An 18,609-nucleotide genomic window follows, 5' to 3' on the forward strand; every position below is an offset into this window, starting at 1 on the left:
TGTTCTAAAATATAGTACAATCTAGTTCACATGGACATTTCCTCCAGCCTTACAACGTTTATGGTTTATTATTGGAATTGTGATCTTTTAAATGTTAGGTCGTGTTCACATTACAGTGCTTGTACTATGTATGTATGTATGGGTTGGGATCATTTGGTCTATTGCATTATGGTAGAAAGTCATTAGGTCGAATCCATTAGGTCGACATGCTAAAAGGTCGACATGATTCTAGGTCGACATGGGAAAAGGTCGACATGATTCTAGGTCCAAAGGTCATTAGTTCGACAGGTCATTAGTTCGACAAGGTCATTAGTTCGACATTCACAAGGTCGACATGGGGTTTTTCACTGTTTTTTTTACCTGAATGTCAACACAGTCGACATGGACACAGTTTAAAGTGCACTGCATCCCCTCGCATCGCTCGCTGCGCTCGCAATGCGTCGGGCACGGTGCCTCGCTACGCTCGGCACACTATTTTATTCTCCCACCACGCCCTAGTGGATGGTAGGGCATGAAATACCGCCTGTCGGCACATGTTGGCTCAAAAAACAGTGAAAAACTCCATGTCGACCTTGTGAATGTCGACATAGACAATGTCGAACTAATGACCTTGTCGAACTAATGACCTGTCGAACTAATGACCTTTCGAACTAGAATCATGTCAACCTTTTCCCATGTCGACCTAGAGTCATGTCGACCTTTTAGCATGTCGACCTAATGGATTCGACCTAATGACTGTCTACCATAATGCAGTAGACCAAATGACCGCATCCCGTATGTATGTATGTATGTATATATAAAGAACGTATAAAAATTACATACACTTGTGTATGTATATACTGTATCTATACATAGATTACACATTTATACTATATATACTGTACTACAAGCACTGTAATGTGAACACAAATGAAGATTTAAAAGCTCAAATGTTGAGGAAAATGACAGTTGATTTACCGTTCCATCAATCTTGCAATCAGATGTTGTAATAACAGAGCTGTTTCCAATTGTTGCATCACGCTATTTACCACATGATCATGATCAAATAACACAAAAGCTACTCTTTCACATAATCAGGGCTGGCAACAGAAATCTTGGGGCCCTGTACAATTATATTTCTGGGGCCCCCACCTAATTCCAAATCCACACAACCCTCTTCTGTACGAGCCTCATTTAACCATTCGCTGCTCCAGATCCTGCTTTCGGGTGCAGACTACTCTCGTTCTCAGTCCTGTTGGCCTGGCTCCTGTCTTCTGCTGGCCTGTCACTTTCACAAAGGAATGCCGAGCACTACAAGCAGGCACGGAACAGACAACCACCGCATGTGCTATAAAGTACAGGAGCCAGAGACTGAGGCTACACTGCCAGCGGCGGGTATGGCTGTGCGCCTGCGGCCACAGGCCATGTGCACACACAGAGTAGATGGCTCTGAGCACTGAACGGCAGGGCACACACCAAGTAGACAGCAGTGGCACACAGTGTCAGTCAGACTCAGCCACACACAGATGGTGCACAGTAGACGGCCTGGCCGCGAGGGTCACTGACAGGCCAGCGGCCGTGATGGGGCATGGAAGCTCTGGGGCCCTTGAGATTGCTGGGGCCCACCACAATTGTCCCCCTTGACCCCCCCTGTCGCCTGCCCTGCACATAATGTTACTCGATCAGTGGACTCATGATTATTTATCACTCTTGCATGACAGGGCGGTGTATAAGAAGGAGCCATGAAGGATGTCCTACAACTTAGGAAGAGATGTTACCCCAGTACTTTAGTGAGAATTCCTGCCACAAGAGAGGTAATCCCAGTGCAGCCATCTCCCTTCATTCAGGAACCCATTTATTAACAAAAAATAACACAGCAGCATATTTATCTCCCTCAGAGGTGCCCTCTGCTGTCTTCATAGCAGAACAATGGTGCAAACGACTGCCCGCTGATTTATGTACACGTGCAATGTCCAGTCTGCACATGTGCATGACATCATCAACACAAAAATGTATGCGCATGTGCAGCCACATTGCGCGGCAAATTCATTATTCCCCGGCTGCTCAGATACAGCAGTGTGGGTGGGGGCGTGGGGTGACGGGCCGTGTTCACTTCCATGGGAACACCCAGCATTTCATGGGCATTCCCATGAACCCTCTGGGCGTTCCCATGGAAATGTTGGAGAGGTGCACTCTGCACCTGTCTCCATTTACAGCAGCAGCAGCACCAGTCTGTAGGCTGTTGGTCCCTTGCAATTGCTGTCCCCTGCAGTGGGTGTCCCCTCCCCGCATGCTCTAACTCTTTTAGTGTATCCGTTACTGCATGCCCTTCACTGTCCTGTCAGTGTCCCGCACTGACCTGTGTGAGGGAAGCCAGTGTGTGCCCACTAGAGTGATAGAGCCCCGTAGTGTGAGCAGAGACTGGACAGCACTGCTACAGTCCAGCATGTCCTAAACCCCAGCACTTCTACCCGGCGCAGGGGGGGGGGGGGGATTAGGCCTTCAATCACCGCCTCAGAGTTCCTATGTAGGGCTAGCCCCCACCCCATAAGCCTTCAGAGACCAAGACAAGCAAGTCAGCACTGATGTGCAAACTTCTTCTTCAAGCCTGCTGCATAGAGACCTCCATCCATACTGTCATCACCAGCTACAGGATACAATAAGTACCTGCACCATACACCTGCTAGTGATATATATATATATATATATATATATATATATATATATATATATATATATATATATATATATATGTTATATACTGCTAACCCTGCATACCTAAAAGTTATCCCTTTGATTACATGTTCACTCTGTGCATATTACTACAATAAACCACAATACCTGGTTAAGATTTCAAGTGTGTCTTCTAACAACACCACAAGCACTGCTATGTACTCTTCCAACAGGTTATAGGCCCAGACCCTGTGTTCTTGGAAGATTAACCCCCTAAAAGCTGAGTGATAGCACTGAACATAAAAGAACAGATAACTCTGAAGTGACATTTTTTTTTATAGAAGAGTTAACAAGATGTAGAACACATGGCACAGTATGAGCTTAGCTTGGTGTCGTTTGACTCTACTGAAATTGTAAGAGCCAAGCTACTGCAATTCCAGGTTGTATTCCCATCAAGACCATAGCTGAGGGTTTTGCCTTGGTCACAAAGGCCGCGAAACCTAAGAAGCACGAGTTCAACCGTTTTGTATGTCACAAGATAGGACACAACGCTTCAGATTGCAGAAAGAAAAATACCAGTGGTGCGCAGAAGTGGCATAAGAAAGCAGACAACTACAGGAAGGATTGCTGGTACGTGGACTCAGGAGCCAATAAGGCATTTTCGCTTCAATCAATATTGGTTCAATTCTTTGACACAGCTTGTACCCACTACAGTTCAAGTGATTGAGAACAAGGTCCTTACTGCATTCCAAGCTGGGTCAATCACAGTAAGACTAAGAATTGGAGGAGAAAATAGGATTTATGGTTTTACCTTGATAAATCCCTTTCTTTGAGTCCATAGGGGGCACAGGAGTTCACGCTGGGTATGAGAGGTGAGGTAGCAGAGCGTGCACCAAAGGGTTACAGAAATGTACCCAGCATGCTCCCTGCCTCCCTTCTCCCTCATATCCCACCCCCTGACCCTGGGTCACCAGTTTCGTTAGCAAGCCCAAGGCAGGAGCGGAGCAGAGAAGAAGGGAGAGCAAACACACACACACACACATATAGCATACAGGGCCAAAGCCATGGAACTTCCCCATATAGGAAGCCCCGCTACCAGGTGCGTCTGGGAGGGCGTCCTGTGCCCTCTATGGACTCAAAGAAAGGGATTTATCAAGGTAAGACCATAAATCCTATTTTCTTTTTCATCCACTAGGGGGCACAGGAGTTCACACTGGGACGTCCTAAAGCTGTCCCCTCACGGTTGGGGGACGCTCCTGGACTGCGGAAAGCACATGTCTACCAAACTGCGCATCAGCCGATGCAAAAGTATCAAAAGCATAAAACTTGATAAATGTCTGGGAAGAAGACCAAGTCGCTGCCCTGCAGAGTTGTTCTGCCGAGGCCCCACGACTAGCGGCCCAGGATGTACCCACAGACCTGGTAGTGTGTGCCGTAACCCCCTCAGGGGGAACCAACTGTGCTGAAAGATACGCTTGACGAATGACTGACCTGAGCCATCTCGCCAAGGATTGTTTGGAAGCAGGCCAACCTCGCTTATTGGCCTCATACAAAACAAAAAGTGAATCCGACTTACGAGTCGACTTAGTCCTGCGCAGGTAAATCTGCAACGCCAGGACTACATCAAGAGAAGCCTCCGCTTCCAATGATCCAGGAAATGAAGGAACTACAATCTCCTGGTTGAGGTGGAATTTTGACACGACCTTAGGAAGAAAATCCAGCTTGGTACGTAGAACCGCCCTGTCCAGGAGAAACACCAGAAAGGGAGGCCTCCAAGACAATGCACAAAGGTCGGAAACCCTTCTAGCCGAAGAAATAGCCAGGAGGAAGGCCACCTTCCAGGACAGCCACTTCAAATCCACCTCCTCCAACGGTTCAAAAGGAGCTGACTGAAGAGCTCCGAGAACCAAAGCGAGATCCCATGGAGCCACCGGTGGGCTTACCGGAGGCTGCACATGAAGAACCCCTTGAAAAAAAGTTTTTACATCTGACCTGAACGCCAACTTCCTTTGAAACAAAATTGACAAGGCAGACACTTGTACCTTTAACGAGGAAAGGCGTAAACCTAAATTTAAGCCCGCCTGAAGAAACTCCAACAGGCGGGACATACGAAAATGTCTAGGCTGGAAACCTCTAGACGAACACCAAGCAAAATAAGTCCTCCACACTCTGTAATAAATACGTGCTGACGAAGGCTTTCTAGCACGCACCATAGTATGAATGACCTCCGATGAAAACCCTTTATCCCTCAAAAGGGATACCTCAACAGTCAGCCCGTCAAAGCCAGGCGGCTCAGGTCCGGGTGGCGGAACGGACCCTGAGAAATGAGGTCTGGACGTAGAGGCAGTCTCAGAGGAGACGCCACTGACAGATTCCTTAGGTCGGCGTACAGACCTCGACGGGGCCAATCTGGGGCCACTTGAATCATCATTCCTCCTTCCTTCTTGAACTTGCGTAGAAGACGAAGAAGAAGCTGAAATGGGGGGAATGCATACGCCAGACGAAACGGCCATGGCGCCGTGAGAGCGTCTACCAGGAAAGCTCCGGGGTCCCTTGTCCGTGAGCCGTATCGGGGAACCTTGCAATTGTGCCTGGACGCCAACAAATCTATTTCCGGCACTCCCCATTAAGACGTCAGCCACTGGAACACTTCTGGATGAAGTTCCCATTCCCCTGCGTTGATGTCCTGCCGACTTAGATAGTCTGCTTCCCAATTGAGAACCCCTGGGATGAAGACTGCAGAGATCGTGGGAAAACGTCTCTCCGCCCACCTGAAGATTCTGGACACCTCCTTCATTGCTCCTTTGCTGCGTGTCCCGCCCTGCCTGTTGACATAGGCCACGGCCGTGGCGTTGTCGGTCTGGATTTTTACCGGGCACCCTTGAATGAGTGACCCTAAGGCCTGAAGAGCCCGAAGGATTGCTCTCAACTGCAGGACATTGATAGGCAGGCGACTCTCCTGCGTTGTCCAGCGACCCTGAACAGACTGAGAGTTGCAAACCGCTCCCCAGCCTCGAAGGCTGGCATCCGTGGTTACCAGAATCCAAGATGGAATCCAAAATGGGAGACCCTGGGACAAGTTGTCCGCCTTCAACCACCAAGTGAGAGACAGGCGGACCTCCGGAGGTAGCGTGATCAACTGACTTTTTAGACAAGAATGATCTCCTGACCACTGGCTGAGAACGTGAAGCTGAAGCTGTCGCGAATGGAACTGCGCATACTCCACCATGTCGAATGAAGCAACCATAGAGCCCAACACCACCATGCATCTGTGCACAGAGACCCTTCTGTGACCGAGCAGGGAGAGAATCTTTTTATGTAGGGAGTGGATCTTGCCCTCCAGCAAAAAAAACCTCTGGCGCTGAGTATCCAGCAAAGCACCCAAGTGGATCATCCTTTGAGAAGGAATCAGAAACGATTTTCTCCAGTTTATCTTCCAGCCGTGAGATGACAGAAGCGTAATCGCCAACTGCATATGACTCTGCAGTAGATCTGGAGAATTCGCCACAATCAGGAGGTCGTCCAGGTACGGGATTAATCGAACCCCCAGACGGTGCAAGTGAGCCGCCATAACTGCCATCACTTTGGTGAACACCCTGGGGGCCGTGGAGAGTCCAAAGGCCAATGCCCTGAACTGGAAGTGGTCCTCCTGGATGGCGAACCTCAAAAACCGCTGATGGTCCTGCCGGATGGGAACGTGGAGGTACGCATCCTGGATATCCAGCGAGGCCATGAAGTCCCCCGGTTCCAGAGATAGAATAATGGACCGAAGGGACTCCATACGAAACTTCGGCACCCGCAAAAACACATTGAGTGACTTCAGATTGAGAATCGGTCTGTAAGAACCGTCCGGCTTGTCGATCAGAAACAGAGTGGATTAGAACCCCTGCCCCCTCTGTTCGTGAGGAACTGGAACAATAACGTTTGAGTCCAAAAGGGATCAGATGGAAAGATGTAGCTCATGGGTCTTCAACCTGTGGCCCTCCAGATGTTGTGAAACTACATGTTCCAACATGCATTGCCACATTATTTCCTATATGAGCATGCCAAAACTGTCAGGGCATGCTGGGACATGTAGTTTCACAACATCTGGAGGGCCACAGGTTGAAAACCTGTGATGTAGCGCTAGTTGTTTCACTGGGTCTTTTGGAAGACCCGTGCGAAAATAATGCTGAGGAGGGGGAACCCGGAACGTTAGGGCATAGCCTCTGGAGACCACCCCCCTGACCCAAACATCCGTTGTGGTGTCGCACCACGTCTGCGCAAAGGCCAGGAGGCGGCCCCCCACCCTGGGATCCCCCGGGTGGGGCCCCGCCTAGTCAGGCTGCTGGCTTGTCAGTCTGCTTGGCCGCTGGGCGTCTGGTAGCCCAGGGCTGCTTGGTGCGGGGTTTGGCTGCTTTGGAGGCCGAGGCAAATCGGGCGGAAGGCTGACCTCTGGCCTTGCCATGGGCCCGAAACGCAGACTTCTGTCGCGGAGGAGCCGCCGAAGGTAAAAATGCCGACTTAGAAGCCGCCAGGGTAGTCACAATCTTGTCCAACTCTGGACCAAAAAGGGTATCCCCCTGAAAAGGGAGAGCCTCCAACGCCCTCTTAGAATTGTTATCTGCTCGCCAGGACCTAAGCCACAAAACACGCCTAGCAGCAATGGTGGCTGCCGAAGCCTTAGAAGCCAGGACTCCCGAGTCCAGAGCAGCCTCCCCCAAATACAAACTAGCCTTTTGTATATTCTGTACATGGCCAAGGAGAGATTTACGACTAGAACCGTCGGACAAACCCGTCTCCAACATGCCCGCCCATTCAGAAACAGCCTTGGCAACCCAAGCTGCTGCAAGAGAGGGACGCATGACCACCCCCACCTGTGAATAAGCCGTTTTAAGGAAATTCTCCAATTTCCTATCCGAAGGGTCCAGTTGCCAGCGCTGCCGTCTCCGGGTGTAGGAGCTGCGCCGCTGATGCTCACTGTAAGAGCACTCGCTGTGGCAGCTCAGTAACCCTGGCTGTACTAACAGCCGAGAAAAAAATGGCGCCGCTCAGTCTGCCTGAGCACCAAAGAAAAAACTGGTGACCCAGGGTCAGGGGGCGGGATATGAGGGAGAAGGGAGGCAGGGAGCATGCTGGATACATTTCTGTAACCCTTTGGTGCACGCTCTACTACCTCACCTCTCATACCCAGCGTGAACTCCTGTGCCCCCTAGTGGACGAAAAAGAAACAGTTGTTACAGAGAAGATGTGTTGTTCGTGCCAGATTTGGGAAGTAACCTCATCGCCATCAGCATCTTGGAGAAAAAGGGTTACAGAGTCCAATTTGCAAAGAGCAGGTATACAGTATGGTGCATAACAAAAGAGGGACTGTAATTGCTTCAGCAACCCATTGCAACTAGCTGTATGTCATGGACACAGAGGAGTGTTCAGCAATGACGGCCTCTGACGACAGCAAATCAATGGAGTTGTGGCACAAATGCTTAGGTCATCTGGGATATGACAATGTCTAAAAAAAGATGGATGGATTGGTAACAGGAATCACCGTGAGCAACGCTGAAAGACCTGTGTGCGAGAGCTGCATGAAAGGAAAGCAAATTCGCAACCCATTTCCCAAGTCAGTCAGATGGGTCTGAATTTAAAGATCCTGGGATCCGACAACGGTGGAGAGTACAACAACAAACAAATTTTGCAGCTATGCGGGTCAACCAGAATGAGGGCCAATGTGTTTTACAGACACTAATGTGAGCACTGTGAAGCCTAACCAGTTCAAGAGGCACTACTGTGTGACATAATGTGAATAATGAACACAACTATCTGGTGTAATATGAATCAGGGGTATAATGTGCTGTGTAATGTGAAAGAGAATGTGCTACTGCGTGGCAAAATTTGAACAGGGGGGTACTATTGTGTGGTCACACCCCTTGCTTGTGAGACCACACCCTGTCCCTTTATGACATATGAGACGGAGGGTGCAAATGTATAGTGTGCAGGGTGTGCCATGCATCCTAGCACCACCCCTGCTGGTGAAGTACAGTTAATAATTCGGACATGCTAGTGGTGCAGATTTCACGTGCAATCAAGCATGTAAAACACCCAGGAATCTGTCACTATTAAAATTTGTGAACATTGCACAGAATCACGTACAGTAGCGATCAGGAGTTTTCGTGTTTTGGACACACTTTCAGTAGTCACACTGAATGCTGCTTTCTATTTCTTTTAATAAATGTAAAAGTTTGGCATTGTTTCAGGTGAATCAGACATACAACTAGGTTGATCTTGCCTGGGCGCAATAGGATAAAACAGCAAGTTCTTTGCATATAGAGTAGAAAAGTGCAAAAAATGACAATAGTGATGCAGTATCAGTTTTGTAAAATTCCCACTGTGAGAAGTAAATAGGGCAAAGACATGGTGCCCACCATCAAAATGCCTTTTGAATTTGAATAGTTTTGTCTTTGCTTTCTAAAGCTAAAAAAGGTACGTAGGACAATAGGACATTGCTATAACAATTATTTAAGTTGCTTTGAGCAATGCTAGGTTTTTCATTTGAACTACAATTTTTTTTAATTGCCATTGAGAGAAAAACTCTATAAGTACATTAAAGTAAAATTGTATTTGACAGAAAAATACATTAAAGTAAAAAAAAAATTTGCTCTGTGTAGCAGTGGCTTACCAATAGCTCTGCAGACCCTGCGGTGGCTTGGAGGCGCTAGGTAAGTTTGGGTGCTGTGGGGTCTGCGGAAGCTAAAGTTAATGGGGCCGTCGCCGATTACCTGTTGCTGCCACCGGGACCAGCAGAGCTTCCTGCTGTCTGCAGTCCCGGCGCCCCTCCGGCTCCTGAATGTCTTTTGCAAAATAGCCGCCCCCCTCACAGCAGATGGTTGTTAAGGGTGCTAGAGGAGTCCGTGACCTCCTCGTGCATCCTAAAGATCAGTCTGCTGTAAGGCGGCAGCCATTTTGCATGTGACATTCTAATAGGACCGCCGCGCCGGGACCGCAGACAGGAGAACGGACCACGGACCAGACAGCAGAAGAAGCGGTAAGGGGGGGGGGGGGGGGGCAAGATGCTAAAGCCAAAACATTCTGGTAAGTTAATTGGCTTCTGTAAAACTGATAATCCAAGTGTGTGTGTGTGTGTGTGTGTGTGTGTGTGTGTGTGTGTGTGTGTGTGTGTGTGTGTGTGTGTGTGTGTATATATATATATATATATATATATATATATATATAGTAGACAAAGGGGTATATTTACGATGTCTTGTAGAGATATAGGGGTGGTGCCCACACACAGCTCTATTTGTGCTAGATGCGTTTTGTACTAGACCACATCGCATCTAGTTCAAATTGCATGTGCTACAACAGCGTGCGATTTGAAATAGATGCAACGCTATCTTTTTGGCATATGATATTAACTATGTGGGAGCGCGCATGGCATGCCAAAAGAAACACGTGCAATATGAACTACAAGCAATGCGTTTTGAACTAAAAAGTTTGAAACGCATTCGAAAATCACACCGTGCGCCGGCACCATAAGATTTATATATATAAGACAGTTTATGAGGAGTGTTGTAAGCATATAGGGCCAGATGCACTAAGCTTCAAAAGGTGATAAAATGGAGAGTGATAAACAACCAACCAATCAGCTCCTGCCTGACATTTTTCAAACACAGCATGTTACATGGCAGGTAGTAATTGGTGATTGGCTGGTTGTTTATCACTCTCCATTTTATCACTTTTGAAGCTTAGTGCATCTGGCCCATAGTCTTAAGGCCCCCATACACTAGTGAGATTTGGTCCATTTTGACCCAATAAATTGGACCAAATCTCATGTATCTGACAACCTGTCCCATACATATGAAATGAATGGGCAGCCAGTGATTTATCTCAGCCAATCAGTGGCTCCCCATTCAATGTTTTTTTTTTTTTTTTATGCTGCTTGGCTTCCTGACTCCCCTGCTGCCTATTTGCATCCACTCGACCCCCGGCTCCCCTTGCATACGATTTATCACATGTAACAAATGGCATCAAGTGCCTAATCGTACAGTATCTGACCTTGGGAAATTAGGTCAGCCTAATGTTTGGGGACTTTAACTTTTGTGCTCAATCATAGTTTGCAGACGGTGGTAGGATGGCCATCTCAGACCGATCATTTGTACCCGCCATAGTGAGGGTGCAATTCCTGATGCGGATTATGACAGCTGCAGACAGAAATACAGTGGGTGGGATAGGCTTCTACATGCAGTGTATGCATGGAAATGTGGATTTCATGCATACACTGGTGGATGCTACATCAGACAGAAAAGCAGCAACACCTCCGTCCGAGAATGAGCCCATACAGATGGGGAAGGCTACATCCTGGCTGGCGGATCGCCAGAACGTCCCCGCTTGCGATCCGCCAGCAGCCTCGCCATCCATCAGACTGAGAACGCGCGTGCGTCTCAGTCTCCGTCGGCGGGGTGACGGAAACCCTGTCCATCTCCGCCTCAGGGAGACGGACAGGGTTAGGGGGGGGTAGGGGGGGTGCGGGCAGGCGGCGGGGACCCCGGGTTACCGCCTACAAGCCAGCGGGGACCCGGGGGAGAGGATGGAAGCGCCGTCGGAAGGGGACGCGTCGATATGGCGCTGGCGGGGGATGGCGGCTGGCGTCGCCAGCACCATCCCCTGCCAGGATGGGACTAGCTCCATCTGTATGTGTGCGCTATAATATCGGTTACTAAATACATTAAAAAGTACTAGTTAAGAGCCTGTCAAAATGACTGCTGACGGTGCCCACACACCGTGCGATTCTCAGATGCGTTGTGGAATTGATGGTTTAAAACTCATCGTATGTAGTTCAAATCGCATCGCATTTCTTTTGTAAGTACAGTATGTGCATGCAGTACCTTTTGTACTAGAACACATCACATTTAGTTCGAATCGTACGCTGTTGTAGCATATAGCATGTCATTTGAACTTGATGTGATTCAGTATAAAACGCCTCTAGCACAAATAGCATAGCGGGGTTTTCCCCGCATTGTGGGATAGGGCAGTACGGATGGTGTAATGGTTCGCATTACTGCCTCACAGCACTGAGGTCATGGGTTCGATTCCCACCATGGCCCTAACTGTGCGGAGTTTGTATATTCTCCCCGTGCTTGCGTGTGTTTCCTCCGGGTGCTCCGGTTTCCTCCCACAATCCAAAAATATACTGGTAGGTTAATTGGCTCCCAACAAATGAACCCTAGAATGTCTGTGTGCTCGTCTACATGTGGTAGGGAATATAGATTGTAAGCTCCACTGGGGCAGGGACTGATGTGAATGTTCAAATATTCTCTGTAAAGCGCTGCGTAATTTGTATGCGCTATATAAGAAACTGTTATTATTATTATTAATAAATTCTCTAAAAACCTCTCGTCGGGTTACCAAGACAAGGGGCATCTCCAGCAAAAGCTGGCGAAGCCCTATGGGCTTCTACCGCGAACCAACAGCCGCCCCGCACAGACCACCCCCCCCTCACCTGTGTCCGGGCAGCAGAGAGCTGTGCTGCCTGGACCTGTGACCTCCTCCTCCCTGCACTGTAATCCTCTTCTGGGTGCAGGGAGGAAGAGGACAGGCCGCCCAGGCGGCAGCAGCAGCATCCAGGCCGGGTAAGGGAGGGAGGAGCCGCCACGACTTGCTGCACCCTTTGCCACAATTCGCATATGTTACAGCATATGCGATAATTATGTCCGCAGTAGCCGGTGATGTGCTGCGGACCGGGGAGGCGGATGTTACAGCCTCCACCCCCCTATCTGCTCCTACCTCCAATCTCATCGACTACTGATTGATTTAAAATCAATGGTTTATGGGCGATGTAGAATACTTTGGTACTTGTGTATTATCTGGGCGCCCAATATCTTAATCGTAGGGCATTTTACAATCAAAAACCGGGTCCCATTGCATTGTATGCGCTAATAGCGCATGCGATGCGACCCGATTTAAGATTGTACAGGCACCCTGATGCTGAAATGCACCGCCAGACCCGATTTTTAATTGTACAGACACCCTGATGGGTGATTGATATGTGAAATGCCCCCCCCATTGATAAAGCCACCCCCACTATCACCGCAAACCCGAAGCGTGCGAGCCCGCGAGGGGCGGCGGTACCCGTCCTCCGACCTTTTCATACCCCCACTATCCACGTTGGCGTGGAGTTGAACTTATATAGTGTGGCGAGCGCAGCAAGCCACCGAGCCCAGAGCGAGGAGACGTGGATTACTTTACATGTATTCCTCGTGCACTCGCCACACTTCGGGCAAGTATTCCACTGCGCTCGCCACGCTTCGGGCTCGTGGCTCGCTGCGCTCACCACACTATCTAAAATCAACTCCACGCCGACATGGATAGTGGGGGTATGAAAAGGTCGGAAGACGCGTTCGCCTGCACTTGCCACGCTTCGGGTTGCCGGTGATAGTGGGCTGGTTGTGGGCCTTGTGGACACATTCACACCACCAATATCAATAATCTGAGACAGTAATGACAACAGGTGTAAACGAAGAACTGTATTAATTTAAAGAAGACAATGATTAAAGACTGTAGGAACAGTAAATATCATTTAAAATGAATATGAACAATAAAGATAATGATTACATAGAAACATAATGATTAAATAGAACAATATATAATGAAAAATCAGCAATAACAGTGTAAATGACAGTCAATTTGATTTAGGGAGAAGAGTTAATGCATGGCAGATGCGTTCAAAGGGGTTGTTGCCTGCAAGACATTTCCTCCATACAAACTCCTGCATATATGAGTTGAGGTTCTGCCGAGCAGTACCTCGTTGACGCTTGTTACGCCATTTGGCGCATCCCCACAGTTGCTCAATGTGTTGACTGCGAGCTCCACTCTCAGGATCTACAAAGTTGTAGCGATGGTTAACCCTCGCATGTTGGTATCCAGCGTGCTCCAGTTCCTGGGTGCTGTACGCACGCCAGCAGTCACTGAATATTGTGGTGCCGGGCTCTATATTGGCAATTATTGCCGCCATCAGGGTAGATGCGTCCCGTTGCGGCACAGGGGTCATAAAGCATTGTCCAGTTTCTCTGCATATTCCTCCAAAGACCCACTGTTGTGGGAGTACTCGACCCACATTACTCACAAAGAGAGTCTCGTCAAATTCAACAATTTGGCCCGGGCCGCCAATGCGGCGCTGCGGCTGTGCAAATAAATCCATTTCGCAGGCCTTCCGCATTAATCCATTATACATGACCGCTGTCTTGTTAGACATATTTAGTTGGCGATCACAGTAGTCTATGGATGTAAGCTCCTCGCACCACGAGAAAATGAATCTTACCAACTTTACCAAGGGCAGTCTGCATCCGGGGAAGAATAGGCCTGCTCTAAGACTCTCCTTCTTCCTGCAGCTCTTTATATGACACCTCCACTTGTATTCCTTAATGGACAGCTTCATCGGATGTCCATTGCTGCATGTGGATGTCACCGGCAGAAGATTCCGGTCCTGCAAGAAGCGCACAGCATCCTCCTCGGTCTGCGGCAGGCTAAACAGAGTCAACGATGCAGATGATGACGCAGCCATCGTCAAATGAACCAAATCCAACACAATCCTAACGAAATCCAACTGAAAACACCTCACGATAACAACAGCTCTCCAATACACTTCTTCTCTCCTCACAAAATCACCTCAGAGTGAAATTCTGCCAGATGTGACAGAGGGCGGGATTACAAATGGGCGGGAAGGGTTGAATCACATCGCATCGCATTGTATGCCATACAATGGTATACAATTTTGGTTGTACAACCACTCCACGTTCATTTCAAAGTGAAATCGGGTCCCATCGCATCGCATACCATTGTATAGGGCATACGATGCGATGCGTTGGGCGCCCAGATAATACACAAGTACCAATACTTTTGCCATCAATGTGGGAGAACCAGACGGTTTCTCTACATCGATGGCACATGAGAACCTATGTTTTTTGTTTAGTTTTTTTTCAAGGTGCCGGGACACTGAGCATACTGTAGCTCCGCCACCCAGACACCGGAAGCCCAACCCCCACATTCTGATTGGCCCATAAGCCATTCAGTCAAAAATAATGGATGACCATCAATAAACTATCACCGCCGTCCCAAATCCATATCCAGCAAATTTGCTTTCATTTTGTTTTAAAAAGTAATTTGGTCCACTAAGTGACCTCTAGTGGTCACCGACAGCACTTCACCTCAAAAAGGTGAGGCAAAGTTAGGCGCATATATTTATTACAGCGGATCGGCACTCGTCCTAGTTGTATGATATCTGCCTTGGGTGCCTTCTATGTAGATCGTATAATATCTGAAATGAAGACTGAGGCACGACGTTTCCTCAACTTGAAAAAGAGATGGTGGCGTTTTGGAACGTCGGTACTATGAATATATTGTTGCACATTATTAAAATTTTTGTTTGATACCAGCCCTTTGGAGTGCCGCAGTCTTCATGATAGAGATAGAGATAGATATATATAAATCCAACGAGGGTAGTGTCGGTGTGGCACTCGTGGCAACTTCTCCAAATTAACACGAACCAGCCAAGGGTTAACAACGTTTCAGTTTATAAAATTGTCATCAGGTTACCCACCTGATGACAATTTTATAAATTGAAACGTTGTTAACCCTTGGCTGGTTCGTGTTCATTTGGAGAAGTTGCCACACCGACGCTAATTATATATACATAATAGACATAATAGACAGTTTTATTTAGTAAACCGTTAGCAAGCCTTTGAATGAAATTAGCGCCTTATCAATAAAGTAAAAGCACAGGGCCCATAATGGCCCTTATTCAGATCTGGCTGCATTACAAATTTGTTCTCAAAATAGGAAAACCATGTGCACTGCAGGTGGGGCAGATGCAACATGTGCAGAGAGAGTTAAATTTGGGCGGGGTGTGTTGAAACTGAAATCTAAATTTCAGTGTAAAAATAAGTGTTCATTCTAGCACCCGCCATCTTTGAAAACCCATGCAGTTCCTCTTCCCTGTCTGGGGTGTTGCTGTCTTCTGTAGTGCTTATAGCACAGTGTGGTCTGTATATCAGCACGGATATGCAAACCAGACCTGTGCTAGAGACACCACAGCAGACAGCGACACCACAGGCAGGGAACAGGAACTGCATGGGTTTTCAAAGGTGGCGGGTGCTAGAATGAACACTAAATAATGCAGCCAGTATTTACCCTGCACAGAAACAAAATAACTCACACAAATCTAACTTTCGCTATACATGTTACATCTGCCCCACCTGCAGTGCACATGGTTTTGCCCATTTTGAGAACAAATTTGTACTGCGATCACAATCTGAATAAGGACCAATATGCAGCACTTCTCACTCGAACACAGTCCAATCTATAGTTTTGGGGTTTGGGGTTGACAATGGCTGGGGCAAGCAGCAACTCCCACTCATGCTGTCTGACTAGAAACTCTGAATGGCATGCACCACATAAACTACAACACATACAGTACTGTAACATAAGCGTCTGATGGGGCCATGAGCAGTGTTTTAATCTACCTCCTCTTGAAGTCCTTCTTGTATGTATTGAGATAAGGGTCCTGCTCCAACAACTTGTGCAGTTCTGGAACCAGCACCTCTTCATTGCCAGCCACGTCGTCATCCATCCCGATGCAATCCACACTAGAAGCAACAGAGAGACACAGTCTGCCTTTATTTCAGGGATTTTCCATTTCAATGGGATTTACTCAATTGAGCTTGGCTGCCACAGACCAGACACACAGCCTACCCAGCTGTGTCAATGACCCTGTATCACCTTGACAGAGATCACAGACCCTGACACACGTCCTGTGACAGCCCTGCACTTTCTACCCATCCTGTGTATTTACACTTTGCAACAACATGCTAATAATATTGCATTACAGGACAATTATATATACATGGTCGTCCTATACTGCATAGCAAACCATTATGAAATAATAATATACTAGTGAAAGTAACATTGTATGCTCACAAGTTTACTCTATAACAGACATAATAAATGGGAAACTGTTAGCACATTAGGGATGAATTGCACAAGTGTCTGTTACATCTGAAACATGCAACTGAAGGGTGAATATCCACATACAATGCAGTATATGCCACCCTGTGCTGCATAACTGTGTGCACAGGATTGCAAATACACTGCACTGCTGCTGCATGCTCACCCCTTACATACAGTAGAATTGCTCTCACCCTGTGTCCTCCATACTGCTCAGCAGAAGCTGCGTGATAACCAAGGCTCAGGCTGACTACGTGCTGCTGTCACTGCTCCGAGAACTCCCCCTCCCACATGTAGACCTTTACATTACACCATCCACTTCCTGGTTCTGGCATCAGGTGACCGACTCTACCCAATCAGCTTCCGGGAGTGGGAATCATGCACGTCCCCTATCTGCAACCATACAGGGCCAAGCTGGCGGTGCCCTCTTCTCTGCACGCTCATTGGTACTGCGTGCTGCTGACATGGGCTCACATGGTCTGTATTATTGTTTTCTAGAAACTGTCAGATATCATATTGTGTCAAATGTTGTGAGAGAGAGAGAGAGAGTTTTATATAATATATAATGACATTAAAATAAATGCATGATACTAATGTAAATTGCAAATACAATTATTTTATTGTTCAGTGCTACACAACACATCATTTTTTATGTATCTTCTTTTTGTAGTGTGTGTATATGCATAACTATTGATCAAGAGAGAGATGTAGTTTCACTCTCTGCCAGCAGATGGCAGTGTTTCGGAGACTCACGGACACTAGACAGTGACACACACACACGCACACACACACACACACACGTGTGAAAATAAGTCACTCCGAGGGCTTTCAATGAAAAAACTTTTTATATGCAGTAAAAGGTCTACACCATCATGTCAACCAAGTCGACGTTTCAATGTCTCTAGGACATTTTTTTCAAGACCAGACATGAAGGATACATAAAGAGAATAACACAACATGAATTGCTTAAATAAGCGCTTACCTGGCACGGTCCGTCCGGGTGCACGCCGTCACGCCCCCACACTGAGGAGTCCCGGAATACTGACGTCAGCTTCCTGCTCCCGTTGCCCGGGAGACGCATGAAGCCAACGTCCCCAGCCGCCGGACGTCATCCCGCAGCCTACAGTATGACCTGGAGAGTGCATAAAACCAAATACATAGTGCATTAAACAACTGTGCCACAATACTGTGTGGAAAAACTACACGGCAAATATATGTACACATGCAGTGCTGATAAGACATTGCAGGAGCTGGTGCGCACACAAAAAAGACTGATATTGGAGTACAAGTCAATTAATAAAGCACACTCCAGTTAAATCGTTCATTCAATCCCAGTGGTTTGCAAGTCTGCAACCTATAAATCCATCGTGCCTCCATCTTGAGAAGTGCCCCATCTCTGTCACCCCCTCTGCGGAAGGGGGGAACATGGTCTATGAGGATGAATTTGAGGTCACTAATGGAATGGCCCGCTTCCAAAAAGTGACGAGCCACTGGCTGATCCGCTGTTTTTGACTTAATGGCATTGGATATGGCAAAACGGTGCAAGGCCATCCTTTCACGAACAGTGCGGATGGTCTTGCCGACGTAGTGTAGATGACACGGACAATATAGTAAGTAGATGACATGTGTCGTCAGACAGGTGAGTACATGTCTGATGGGGATGCTGATTTTGGTAATGGGGTGAAGAAACACTTTACACACCACCAGATTTTTACAAGTCGTGCAGCTCAGGCACCTGTAGCATCCAGGAAGTTTGGACAAGAAATTTTGTGGTTGGGGTGGGACATCAAAACCGGTTATGTCGGTGTGAACCACTCGATCCTTGATGTTACGGCCTCGGGTATAACAGGCCATGGGTCTTCTATTTTGTAATCCGGGAAGGGATGCGTCAGTCTTATCTATAGGCCATAAAGCTGTGGTTGCTCTCTGTACTATTGGACGTGACGTGGAGAATTCTTGTTTCCATGGCAACACATTATCTTGATG

The 18,609-nt window shown here is 47.7% G+C and overlaps 1 protein-coding gene across 1 annotated transcript in view; it reads right to left on the bottom strand.

Moving 5' to 3' along the window:
* GBE1 (1,4-alpha-glucan branching enzyme 1) overlaps positions 1–16,974 on the bottom strand; it is a 134,923-nt gene extending 117,949 nt beyond the window's left edge. The window contains exons 1-2 of the mRNA XM_083171924.1: positions 16,818–16,974; positions 16,143–16,265 (exon numbers count right to left, since the gene is read on the bottom strand). Coding sequence (XP_083028050.1) covers positions 16,143–16,265; positions 16,818–16,831 — 137 coding nt within the window. The 5' untranslated portion in view covers positions 16,832–16,974. The remainder of the gene's footprint in view (positions 1–16,142; positions 16,266–16,817) is intronic.
* Positions 16,975–18,609: the final 1,635 nt, after the last annotated feature.

Source organism: Crinia signifera, chromosome 2 (assembly GCF_055691185.1).
Source record: "Crinia signifera chromosome 2, ASM5569118v1, whole genome shotgun sequence".
Taxonomy (NCBI): Eukaryota; Metazoa; Chordata; class Amphibia; order Anura; family Myobatrachidae; genus Crinia; species Crinia signifera.